At 37.8% G+C, this 13420-nt stretch overlaps 1 protein-coding gene across 1 annotated transcript in view; it reads right to left on the bottom strand.

Annotated features, from left to right (window-relative positions):
• pcxb (pyruvate carboxylase b) overlaps positions 1–13420 on the bottom strand; it is a 329618-nt gene that overhangs the window by 309100 nt on the left and 7098 nt on the right. Inside the window, exons 2-3 of the mRNA XM_055051195.1 lie at positions 3688–3824; positions 330–423 (exon numbers count right to left, since the gene is read on the bottom strand). Of these exons, the coding sequence (XP_054907170.1) occupies positions 330–423; positions 3688–3824 (231 nt within the window). The remainder of the gene's footprint in view (positions 1–329; positions 424–3687; positions 3825–13420) is intronic.

Below are 13420 nucleotides of genomic sequence, written 5' to 3'. Positions count from 1 at the left end.
TTGTACATGTGACAATGACAATAAAGTTGAATTCTATTCTATTCTAACTTTGCATCCAGTCAGAATTTCCTGTGACTGGGTGAAAATAAAGATGGAGGGCAAAAGTAGAGGAACATGTCAAAAAAATCCTGTTCAATCCCAGTTAACGTTTACCCTCCAAACAACTCGACTCTTGTTGCCGTTTCACACAAAAACCAGCAATGATCAAAGCACCAATGGGAGAACAGAGGCTTCAAACTTTTCTTTGTTACTTGGCGGTTGCATCATTTGGACAAGGCATCTGTGCGCGCCATGATTTATTTACTGAAGCCTCTGAAGACGGTTGTTACCTGTGCATCTGTCCGGTGTCTTGCTCAGAGTAAACAGCCACGGTGCGAATCCCCAGTTCAGTGCAGGCTCTGAACACTCTGATGGCAATTTCACCTGGGAAAAAATTTTTATTAAGGAGGAGGAAAAGTAACCGAAGTCATTCTGCTGGGAGCATCACAATGACTGAGGTTTAAATCATTTATGTACTTTAGGTTTTCCTTCATTTTGTAACCAGTTAGTGTGTGCATCACTTGCAGGCTTGTCGCAATTAGCAATTAATCAATCGCATAATAAAATTTCCCAATTGCATAATTTATATTTTTCTCCCTTTTCTGCCTCCCTCCACTAAAAACTGGATGACAAAAGTCATCAGTTTGGTGCGTTGGTCTCAACTAGCACTTTTTTGAATAATAATAAATAGATAAAAACTTTATTAATCCCTCTGGGATTTTATTAAGAAATAAAAAAAAGCTTTTATCTATCCATTATTTTTTTTTAAATATGTTAAAAATATTTGTTCACAGAGACTTCATGATTCATTTTATTTGTTGTTTTGTTTTTTATTTTAGATATTTAAAGAATTTTCCAGTTCCAACGTTTGTTGATTTTTGAGAATGGGTTGTTGCATCATTATGCAATTATCATTTTATTACTTTTAAATGGCCTCCAAGCAACAATGTTATCGTTTATTACAAAAACTTCTGGAACAATTTATCATCCTGTTAAATTTATTGTGCCAATTCCTGAAAACGTCGGTTCCATGTGAACGAGTCGGGTCCGTTTTATAAAAAGTGAGTTTGGTGGAGAAAGAGGCGGGAAGAGGTGAAGCCAACTTGAGTTTTATCAAGGTCCTGAGCTTCTTTATTCAAGGTTTGTTCACTTTTCCCACTGTAAAATTCAAGCACTTCAAGCATTTTCAAGGCAAGTTTCAAACTTTTCCAGCACCACAACTTGGAAATAAGAACAACGTCCTAAAACAGTTTGAAATCATTTTTATGTAATGTAACCCGACTGGACCAAGAAAGTTATCAAAAGTCTCTAGAAAATGTTTTTTTTTTTTTTTTTTTTTGTCATTTAGCAAATAGAAATAATTTTGCTAATTCTAAGTAACCTAAAATAAGAAACTTTCAGGCTAATTTAATTTCAGGAGGTGAGTAAAAAAAACGTCTCGTTTCAACTGTAAATAAACGACATTTAATCTAACATTAGCTTTCACTTTAATACTTTATTACAAAACTGCTCAGTTAGAAAATCAGGCAACTTTTAAGGACTTAAAACAAAAATGAAGTTCTTTCCAAACCTTATTTCAATGATTTCAAGCAGCCACACATTTCCACAAATACACATCATTTTGTTAATCATAAAATGTCAATAAAACTTAATGAATTCTCAATAATTGTGAAAGACACAATATGTGATGTGCAGGAAAAAAACAAAAGCCATTTGAAAGATGGAAAGCAGCAAAGCTAAAGATCCTGGCAGATATTCGCTGACAGAAAAATAAAACACTCCTGAGCGTTCATCTTGCTGTCACAGGAACCAAACGCTCAAAAAAGAAAAAAAAAACAGTACAGTTTAGTGAAAAAACAACCTCAGCCACTGAAAGCTGGTATGTTTTGTTCTTGTTTGAAGGGGAGGACAGGAGACGGCATTTAAATGTTTGTGCAGCTTTCTTTAAAAAAGAAAAGAGCAGCAACTAACACCACAAAGGGAAAATTAGTGAGGGAGAGATTTATAGAAAAACAGATTAGACGATTTGAATCAGAGTGAAGGCTGGGGTGATGGGTCATTTAAAGAAGTGACAATCAAAAAGGAGCAGTGTGGCGTCTTTAATGGAGACGAAGATAAGTTTAGAGGAGACAACAGCAGAGGGAGGGAGGAGGTAGATGAGGAGGAGTAAATGAGGGGAGTCACAGCGGGGCAGAGAGGGAGACAACAAGTAGCTTGGAGCTAAAATCACATCTGACAAGAGCTGCAGAAAAGAAACCAGAAGAGAAGCAACAAGCATGGAGGAGAGGAAGCACTGACAGGACTGAAAACCAGAGCGTTTATACTGGGAGTGATGGGTTGCTGCAGAACGTGTGTCTAATTAGAGCAGCACCAGATCAACATCGCGGGGAAAAAAGCTGCTACAGACAAATGTGTGTCATTTAAAATGGATAATAGAGAAACAATCGTCTGGACCGGCCTTCACAGGAGAGTCCAATTACTCAAACATCAACGCAGATTTTTATGTTGAAATACAATTGTCTTTTTCGGCATGGAGGAAAGTCGACTAGCTAGATACAACTACAGTCAGACTTCTGTTTGGACGGTTCACAACGCTAAAGCGGCGAACAGTTATGGAAGCAGCAGCAGATGGAGCCGATCATGAATCCATTTCAAAGTTTATTCAGCAACGGGAGCCGAAAAAAATCAATAAAACAAGCTAATGAAAAGAAACGAAGCTAAGAGCAACGGCCTTTTGTCACGCATTTACTGCAACGTCGGTAGAGAAGTCTGATTGGATGCGAAGTCAAAACCAGAACAGATTTCATTCGTAATTTAATATTTATGATTTCCAACCATTGTGTACATCCTGATTTACATTATCTGGCTTCTTCTGGTGCAGCGTTATGATGCATGTCGTTACATTAAAGACATGAAAAAGTCAGAAATGGGTGGCATTTGCCTGGACGGACAGCAGGACTCTGAGGATTTAATATGTACTTCTACCAGCTAAAGATAACCTTAATCCATCTGTCACTTTCTCTGGTATCTTAAAAAAGGACATTTGTAGAAATATTGAAATCAATTTTTTTGAATTACAGGCATAAAATCCACAGCCAAGTTTTTTAATTTGAATTACAAATGAAAATGAAAAGTCATGCGCTGGAATGGGTCAAAGCATTTGGGTTCAACAAACTATTTTGCCCCAAAACATTGGCAAATAAAAATAATCTGAGAGATTCACCAAGAGCATGTTTTTCTTCAAAAAATAAAAAAATGCATGGATCACCATGTTTGCTAGCATGATGCAGCGCCATGTTGCAGGAATGACTTGGTCCAGAGATCAGAAAACTGAAGTTTTGAACTTTTATTCAGAATACAGCTCTCTGTCTGCAGAGGTCAGATGTCATAAGCAGACATGGGGTGCAGTTAATCCAACAGACATTTAGATTTTTCTTAAAACACCCCAGTTCAGCATCCCTTTGAGTCTGCTTAAATATTAGCACTCAGAAAGGAAAACTTCATGCAGCACATTAAAAATGAAACAATTCGAGAGTCTTTCTGCCTCAGGAAGACAGTAAAAGTAACAGGCTTTTCTTAAATTATACATGAAACAGCGTTTAATTCAACAGCAACACTTGAATATTAGTCCTGGATGAAAAGTTTTACCTCTGTTGGCCACCATGACCTTTTTGATGGGTCGGTACTCGGTCTGCGGAGCAGAGTGGGCGGATCGGGAGAGGAGACAGGTCCTCCTGACGGTGAGCAGGCCGAGGCCGCCTCGCACCGCTGCAAACCTCAACATCCTGACAGGGACAGGAATAAAGAGGAAAACACAAATAAAGGTCAAGTTAAAACATGGGGAAGAAGGGAGGAAACAAGAAAATCATTAGTTGGACTAAAGCGCTACAACCACTTTAGCGTCAGCTTGTGCTAATGCTAAAGTGCTACCTTCAGTTCAAATTATATCTGCTGTTGGGAGACTACATGATGCTCTTAGACAATGTATTTATATCTTATCTAATATCAGAGTCTTACTTTATTACTCTATGCTTGATTGAATGTGAAAAAAGAACAAGATTAAACAGAACTGCTGCGTAAACTGTTGACAAAAAAAGAGCATGAATCTAAACACTTAACTACTTGAACAGTTAACAGTTAATAACCAAAACTTCAACAAAAATGTTTAATGAAACAGAAAGTTTACAAACCAGCCAAGCATCCAGAGAAATCAACTTAGAAGTTAAATGTGTGACGCATTTTCAAAGCTAGCTGAGACGCTAATCAAATAATTAGCATAGCTATTAGCATCAGAGTTCTAATAAGGAAACAAAAGGATTATTTTAAACTGGGGTCTTTCTTTACAGTCTTAGAAACATTTTTACCCCCACTACAGCTAAATAAAACATTTACAAAATGTTAGAAAATGTCTGTATATTTCTAATATTGAAAATTGGTCATCATTTTTGAAGAAATATTATTTCCATTTTTAAGGGGTTTAAACAAAGGGTTAAAATTGATTTTTTGCAATTAAAATTCCATTTATTGTGTGAATATAATCACATTACCTACCATAAATAGACAAACCAACATTTGTCATGTTTATATTTAAAAACATTAGTTGGTTCCTTAGTTTTGCTCAGCTTGGTTGTTTCAGACTATGAATTATAGGGACATTTTCTGGATTGATTTCTTGTACGTTTCAGGAAAATGAACCGAATGTGACACAACGGAAACCATTTATCAAACCCAGTTAATGCATTCAGGCCGGAGGCGTCCTCTTCATATGAAGACGTACAATCATGTTAATTAGTTCAGGACAAAACGTGGCTAACAAAATTAAACTGCAGGTTTTTCTCAGGTTTTAAGGCGACCAGCTGTGTTTGTATCCATTCATAAGAAATACTTTATTATTAAATGATCCAAACAAGAGCAAAAGTCTTGTTTGATCATCATGTGGCTCTCTTCCCCACCAGAGAGGTGACATTCCCAAGAGCCAGCTTCTGCAATGGCGGATCAGACCGCCAGGGCCCTCTCCCTCGGCCGCCACCCGTCACACACTGCACCCGACCCCTTTGGCCCCTCTCATAGGGGCCAAAGACAAGATAAGATGGCAGCCCAAGGAGAGGTGATGCAAGAATAAGTGAAATAAACCAGAACTAGCCCCTCTTCCCCAATTATCTTTTACTCTAAAAGCGTGGCTCGTTATTTTTGACCGAAGCTGCAGGGAGCCGTTGCGCCGGGCCTAAAGAGCCACCAGAGGCCTGAAAGCAGCAGGACGGCGACCCCAGGGTCAGTCAAAGCAGAACGCAAAGAAAATATGTTCCACTGATGGATTCATGCTGCAAAAACAAACATTATGGGGTCTCTTCCTCTTTAAATAAACAACCAATTCATCTGCACAGAGAGGAAATGCATCATTCTTTGTTTCTATAAATGATTTGCGGCAAAGCTTGGAAAGTCAGTTTTCTTCTAATCAAAACAAGAAAACTGGTTTATGCAGCAGAGTTAAGTTTGAGAAGAAGTCAGAAGAAACATGCTTTTAAAACTCATTTCTCAAAGACAAAATCATGAGATGAGGTTTTATTTTTCAAACAAAGCCTGGAAAGTGAAAACTAAAGGCTTCTGCAATGTGATTTTAATAAAGAACAGGACCTCAGCTGTAAAAACACAGTGCAGTCCTGGAACGCACAGGCCACGTTGTTCCCTTACAAACGCTGCTAAAACAAACTTTACTTTTTAGTTTTAATCTAAAATTGAAAATATGAAGAGAAACAGAATAAAAGCTGATCATGCGACTAAATAAAGTGGCATTTTGCCTTAATAATAGGGCTGCAACTGATGTATTTCAGTTATTCTATTAATTATACCAACAATTAATCGAATGAAAACTTCAGAACATTCTGCAAATTTTTCCATTTAAGCTTTTTTATACCAAAAATGCATCAAAAGGTGCAAATAATTAAATTCCCTTTTTAAATGACAAACATTTACTGCCTAAGATGTGATGTAGTTTTCCATTAGCGTCTCATACGAAGAATGCATCTGCAGCTAAAATTTACTGCTAACATCAAATCAAAGTTTATTTGAACAATAAACTGGTTTTCAATCCAAGGCGGCTCAAGGTGATTTACATAATAAAAACAGAAAATTAGAACGTGATAGAGAAAATACCACACAGTCCACAACTGAACAGACTGAAACCACCAAAATCAACTCAAATCGTCCAAATGTTGGTCCATGTTTCAACATTTCTTCTCAACATGTGAAAATCTCACATTTCTGCTCCTATCAATACAATTTATGGCTGATCTGTTGATTGATTTTCTATATTTTTATATTCTACTTTTGCTTGCATCGTTTTTTTTTTTTTTTACATATATTGTTTTTAATCTGTCTTTAATTTCTGTTCCTCATTTTTGTCCATCACAGCTTAAATTTCCTAGTTGAGGCTCTACTAAAAGATTATCTTACTAACTGATTAATAATTGGGCAGCAAAAGATGCTCAACGTTTTTACAAACTTTATCTTAAATTAAAAATTTATTTGTATTTGTGCAGTTTTGGCTTATTTACTTCTCTGACTGTGTCATTTCAGCAAATGGCCTTTTTTTGAGTCTGTATACTCCAGTTGCAAAATCATTCCAATTATCAATTCATCACGATTGAACCGATTAATGGTTTCAGCTCTGTGTCCCCCGTCCAGGCGGTTCAGATGCGGCTGGCCAGCAGACGACCAGGAAGTAAAGGATGTTTGTCAGCAGCAGGAGGTCAGAGGGACAAACGTTTATTAGAGCTGAAAAGATTAACGAGTATTAAAGAAATACAGACCAACACCCAGGCTGCAGTTCATGTTCAGCAGATTTATCGACCATTATTTAAGATCTCATTTTTACCTCAACAGCCAAACTGTTGGGCTTATCAGCTAAATGGTAAAATATGGGAGTCCGTTGTTCTCAGCGGCGGATCTGGAGGCGCCGTCTGGGGCTGATGCATCGTTTGCACAATGCTAATATGCAAATATTAGCATTGTGATGTCAATGCGATGTAATCTGCGTTGTAAATGTTCAAATATTTGTAAAGGCCATTTAGATTCACATTGATTTTATTTTATTTCATATTTTTGGATCATTTCCAGGTTCATCTCCAATGGCAGTATTTATTTGTTGCATCTCTTTTCTTTCTGCTTTGTGCAAACATTATTTATTTTACCTCATTTTTAGTTTGTATTTATTTGCAGGTTAGTTAAAATCTCCCAAGATGTCATTGTCGTACTGTATATTATCTTTCCAATTGTATTCTATGTCAGCAATTTCATTATTTAAAAGAGAAAAAACTAATGAAATAAGCAACGGAGGGTGAAAAGCACCAATTCGTTTGTTTTGATTAACTCTCCTAAAAATCCTTCTTTAATTTTTTTATTTATTTTTTTAAATCAAGAGTGTTTTTCACTTATTCTGAAGCTTTTAGCACTAAATCTATAAATCAATTAGGCTTTGGGATTTTTAACAGAGTCAATTATTTTAATCAAATTATGAGTTTTCAATTAAATTGGGACTGTTCAATTTGTGCTTCAATTATGATTTTGCTCCCAAATAATCATAAAAAATTATGCAATTCACTTTTCCCCCCGCACTCTGCTTTCAAGCTTATTCTTATGAGCAATCATGTTAAATAATAACGCTTTAAACACTGCCCAAAATGTCGTAATTAAGATTTTTATCCCCAACATAATAGATGGGTTGGATTAAAAGGGGAAAAACTAAGATAAATTGACAATTTTTTTCTCTTTCAATTAAACTGATCTTCTTTAAAGGTCAAAACAAGCTTCTACATAAAAGAGTGGCGCTCAATTAGCTGGCTTACAAGGGTTTTACTATAAAAACACTGCTTAGTGGGAAGACTTGCAGCTTTGTCACCCAATAAAATGATTTAAAAACAGGGGAAGAAAGGGCAGTTTTTCCCAGACGCCATTAACTGATTTTCCTCCTGACATGAAAACCCGAATCTACCTGCTGCAAGTGGGTCTAATTAGAGACAACGAGCTTCAGGTGTGATTGTGGTGGCTTTTTCTGCCAAATTACACCAACAAGGAAGCCTGAAAATTACGCAAAACATCATCATGTCTTCGGCTTGAGTTACAGCGATAAAAACAGGGTTAATGTTCAAGTTTGAAGTGAAATAATTTGTTCTGTCAGTAAAATATTCAAAAAAAAAGTGACTTTGTTTTTAACAACTTTTTTAAAAAGGTTAAATAAATGTGAATATTAGGGGAAAGAGCAGAGAAAAGTGGAGACATGTTTAAAACTACCTCAGCAGCTCATGCAATGCACAGAAACTAGACTGCAGATTGATCACATCTTCTTCTGGGCTGACTGCGAGCCACAGCGCCTCATTAGTAGTCCGTTGCTGCCGCCCTGTGCTCAAACAGAGGTACTGCAGCTAAAGAAGGTTTTAGAGGCGACTGCTCCAAAGTTTTTAATAAATACAAGGTAATATTTTAAAATATTTTAAAAAGTGAATTTACTTGTCTTCCTGCTGGGTTTTAAATCTGAGTTTGCTTGTTGTTGTTTTTAGTAAATTATTGTGGACAAATTCTTTTTTTTTTGTTTTTTGTTTTTTTGCTGAACACTACTTATAGGATTTTTATTTAAATATAATTTATTAAGGTTTCTGCAACAACACTAATAAAACTCTAAATCAGTTACATTTTACACAAACTGGGTAACATTAAGGAAAATAAATAAGTGACTTTCTCTCTGTTTAGCCCTTTAACTGTCACTGAAGAACAGACTGTGGTAAATAAAACCACTGTTATGTCTTTTTGCACTGTATACGTGCCTTGATAACGCATCCAAGCACTAACAATACACTTTTTTAACACAAAAGCAACAATGTGACACGGTGAAACAGATACAGCTTCCCAAGGACAGAAGAGGGCAGGAAAGAAACTGCAGACCCTGGCTTTAAGCCTCTCAGGCTCAAATTACTTGAAAAGACTGGCTAAGTTGTTGCAAATCTGCAACACCGGCCTGGAGAGGGTTAAGACTTTACTTGGTGCACTGCACTTTTTAGAGAGGAAAAGTTTTACTGAAGCTGAAGTTTATTTTCTCTCAAGAGCAACTCTGCTTGTATGAATATGAATAATTATCAGTAAGCATAACTAGCACCTGGATAAATTAACTCTAAATATATTTACTGTTTTACAAGGTAAACATAATAAAATCTGATTTGTATTTGATATTTTGTTCCAGGTATCAGGAAAATCCTCTGCACACTGGAAACACTGAACCAGGAAATTAATCATCAAGACAACATGGACGATCTCTGCAATGACAAGAACGCATCGCCCAGAACAACGTTAAGCCTGCACAAAAACCTCCGCAGTGACGTTACGGTGTTTCGTTCTCACTGGCTGCAGTTTCATTAACCATCTTACTGCCCAAAACAGAATTACAAAAATAACATTTTAATTTTGAAAAAGCTCAAGCTTTTTTTGATGATGAAAAGCCATTTTAAAATTGGTGTGTTTCACAAAACTGGAACACTTTTTTTTGCATCATACATGTCATGTGATCAACAACTGGATGTTACTGCTGGCGGAAACGACAAAAAAGAAAACAGGAAGTGATAAAACAATAACTCCTCACCATAATTTCTATTGACTTATTGTGCCATTTTAATTTGGTTTTCTATTTAGTGGAAACATCATAATTGGATAATTATGTGTTTTTCAACATTAGTGAAATATCAACACAGTTTTATGTACATTTGTAATAAAAATACAGCTATTGTTAGCATGTCAAGGTCCCCAGACAATCAAGAAACATGAATGGAAAAAATGTTAGGGTTAGAAAAGTTGTGGTTGTAAATTCTGACTAATTCAAACGATGTAGTTGGTGTTTTTTTGTCTTTCCCATTGCAGCTTAACGTTTACAGTTATTTATGACCCATATTTCTGTTGAAAAAACTTTGAATTCCAGAACTCGCCTTCTTTTTTGCAGTCAATCGTAGTTTAGGGTATGCAAATACGCTCCAAGAGTGAACATGATAAGAAAAGGCAAAGATCTTTTTCATTCAATCCCCAAAGCATTTTAAAAACTCATTTTGTCCTCTTTGTTTTTGTTTTCTGCTTTCTTTTCTCCTCACTTCCCTTCATAAAGTGTATAAATTCAATGTCTGAAAATGAAGATAAGAAAGAAGTTGCGGTATGCGGAGAATCCTCATTATGCTCTGAGGGTTACAATTTGAGTCATTTTGGTTTGGGCGCTGACTCGTCAGATTTCTGATTTAAATCCTGATAAATCTGCAGACATTTTTGTTCTCTGCAATGGATTTTAACGTACCAAGAAGAAAATTTAAATTTTTTTTGTATGTCAACTTTTCACTCTTCCTGCGTTTCCATTGACGTTTCAAAAGTAAATTCACTGATTGGCTGTATCTGGATTGGTTTATTTCGCAAAACATTTTTCACATAATCAACAACTGGACATTGCCACTGGCACAAACCACAAAGAAGAAGACAACAGGAAGTAGTAGGAAGATGATGTCTGAATGTCCATCAGTTTGTGACAATAAGTACAAGCACACCTTAATCATGCAGCGAAAATAAAACACCAACAAATCCACAAAGCAAACAGAAGTTTTGGTTCTAAACTTATAGGCAATGTTGTATGTTTTATAAAAAAAAAAAAAAAAAATTCCCTTCTCACCCACCGCGGGTGGTTCTTATCCTCTGAGCTCGGGTCCTCTACCAGAGGCCTGGGAGCTTGAGGGTTCTGCGCAGTATCTTGGCTGTGCCAAGGACTGCACATTTCTGCACTGAGATGTCTGATGTTGTTCCTGGGATCTGTTGTAGCCACTGCTCCAGTTTGGGGGTTACTGCCCCGAGGGCCCCGATGACCACAGGTACCACTGTGGTCTTCACCTTCCAGGCCCTCTCCAGTTCTTCCCTGAGGCCCTGGTATTTCTCCAGTTTCTCGTGCTCCTTTTTCCTGATGTTGCAATCACTTGGTATTGCTACATCAACCACAACGGCTTTCCTCTGATGTTTATCCACTACGACAATGTCTGGTTGGTTCGCCATTACCATTTTGTCTGTCTGGATCTGGAAGTCCCACAGGATCTTAGCTCTGGTGTTCTCTACCACCTTTGGGGGTGTTTCCCACTTTGATCTCGGGGTTTCCAGTCCATATTCTGCACAGATGTTTCTGTACACAATGCCTGCCACTTGGTTATGTCGCTCCATGTACGCTTTCCCTGCCAGTATCTTGCACCCTGCTGTGATGTGCTGGACTGTCTCAGGGGCCTCCTTGCACAACCTACACCTTGGGTCTTGTCTGGTGTGGTAGATCTGGGCCTCTATTGCTCTGGTGTTTAGGGCCTGTTCCTGGGCGGCCAGGATGAGGGCCTCTGTGCTGTCCTTGAGTCCAGCTTTTTCCAGCCATTGGTAGGATTTACTGATATCAGCCACTTGGGTTATTTGCTGGTGGTACATCCCATGTAGGGGCTTGTCCTCCCATGATGGTATCTCTGGCACCTCAACCTCCGTTCCCTGTTGTCTGAGGCATTCACTGAGCACATTGTCTGTTGAGGCTTTGTCCCTGATGTATTTATGGATCTTAGTTGTTTCGTCCTGGACAGTGGTTCTCACACTCACTAGTCCTCTGCCTCCTTCCTTGCGGCTCGTATACAGTCTCAGGGTGCTGGATTTGGGATGGAACCCTCCATGCATGGTTAGTAGCTTTCTAGTCTTAATATCTGTGGCTTTTATCTCCTCCTTTGGCCAGCTAATTATTCCAGCAGGGTATCTGATTACTGGCAGGGCATAGCTGTTTATCGCACTGATTTTGTTCTTGCCATTGAGCTGGCTTCTCAGGACTTGCCTTATTCGTTGGAGGTATTTAGCTGTGGCTCCTTTCCTTGTGGCCTCATCGAGGTTGCCATTTGCTTGTGGTATACCTAGGTACTTGTAACTGTCCTCTATGTCTGCTATTGTTCCTTGTGGGAGTGAGACTCTTTCTGTGCGGATCACCTTCCCCCTCTTTGTGATCAGCCGACCACACTTCTCTAGTCCGAATGACACACCAACCTATATATATATATATATATATATATATATATATATATATATATATATATATATATATATATATATATAAAATGGCTTCATATCAAATTTAGAGCTGGACAATAAATTAAAATATATATCCTAATAGACACATTATCCATGTCAACAGACAGTACGTCTGATTGAATATTCAATAATTTAACTGCATTGGTGGAATCAACTGACTCCCTCACTCTTTGGTTACCTAGCAACTCCCTCACTCTTTGGTTACCTAGCAACTCACTCACTCTTTGGTTACCTAGCAACTCACTCACTCTTTGGTTACCTAGCAACTCACTCACTCTTTGGTTACCTAGCTACAACCTGTGGCGTTACTTGGGCAGAAGAAGTTTTTTCCACCGAGCCTCATAACTGCTTTAAATTACAAAACAATGGAGTTAAAACTGTGGATAAAAACAGGAAGACAGACCATCAGTTTGTCATTATTGCAAATATTCCACACAAAAAAAACTAATTAGTTATCAATAGACTGGTAAGAAATTTCTAGATTGTGATTGGTTTTTCAGCCATATTATCCACCTCTAGATACACTACATGCTACAAAAATAAAATCTGCATTATTATTGAAGAAGTTCTTGTTTGTCGTCAGCTGTAATCTGAGCGTGAAATCGTGACCTGCTTTATCGCACACTCGGCTCTCGAGTCCCAACAAACATTAACAAACCGTCCAAAAGCAACCAAAGTCCGCTCGCCACCAGGCAGACAAAATCACATCAGCTCACTGCAGCGTGAGAGCGTTTCCCAGCCAAACCCAATCAGCTGTGAGTAAAAACTAAATAAATGTAGCTTTGACAGAAACGGGATGGGAATAAATCGTCGCCATGCAAAGACCAACGGAAGCACGTTGTATTATTCAAGTACTGGTGTCGGTATGTGTCAAAGTTTCTGAAATACTGGCTTCATCACATAGGGATGCTCAGAAACCAGAGTTACACCCATCCAAACTGTGATTGTGTCACTGGTGACAAGTAGTCTGCGTCAAATATGTAAAATATTAACCCATGTCTTCACAATCACCCTGTTCAAACTACAGATGACGCTCAAACTCATTTACACAAATGAACCAACCAAAGGGGACAGACTAATGTCCCCTTTGGGAGTTTTCAAGTATGAAACCCCTCAGCAAAAAATGCCACGACTTCAGTGCTACAGGCTTTTAAAGGTCCAGAGGAATGTGACCTTTGCCCTTTTGTTGAGTGCAATCAAACATGTGGGACAGAGAGGTTGTTCTTCATTCAGAATTAGGCAAGTTTCACGTCAAAGCTGTTCGTTT

This window comes from Poeciliopsis prolifica, unplaced genomic scaffold (genome assembly GCF_027474105.1).
Source record: "Poeciliopsis prolifica strain line A6 unplaced genomic scaffold, Auburn_PproV2 SCAFFOLD032, whole genome shotgun sequence".
Taxonomy (NCBI): Eukaryota; Metazoa; Chordata; class Actinopteri; order Cyprinodontiformes; family Poeciliidae; genus Poeciliopsis; species Poeciliopsis prolifica.
The sequence above is the reverse complement of the archived record's forward strand: the minus strand, read 5'-3'. Positions and strand labels throughout refer to the sequence as shown.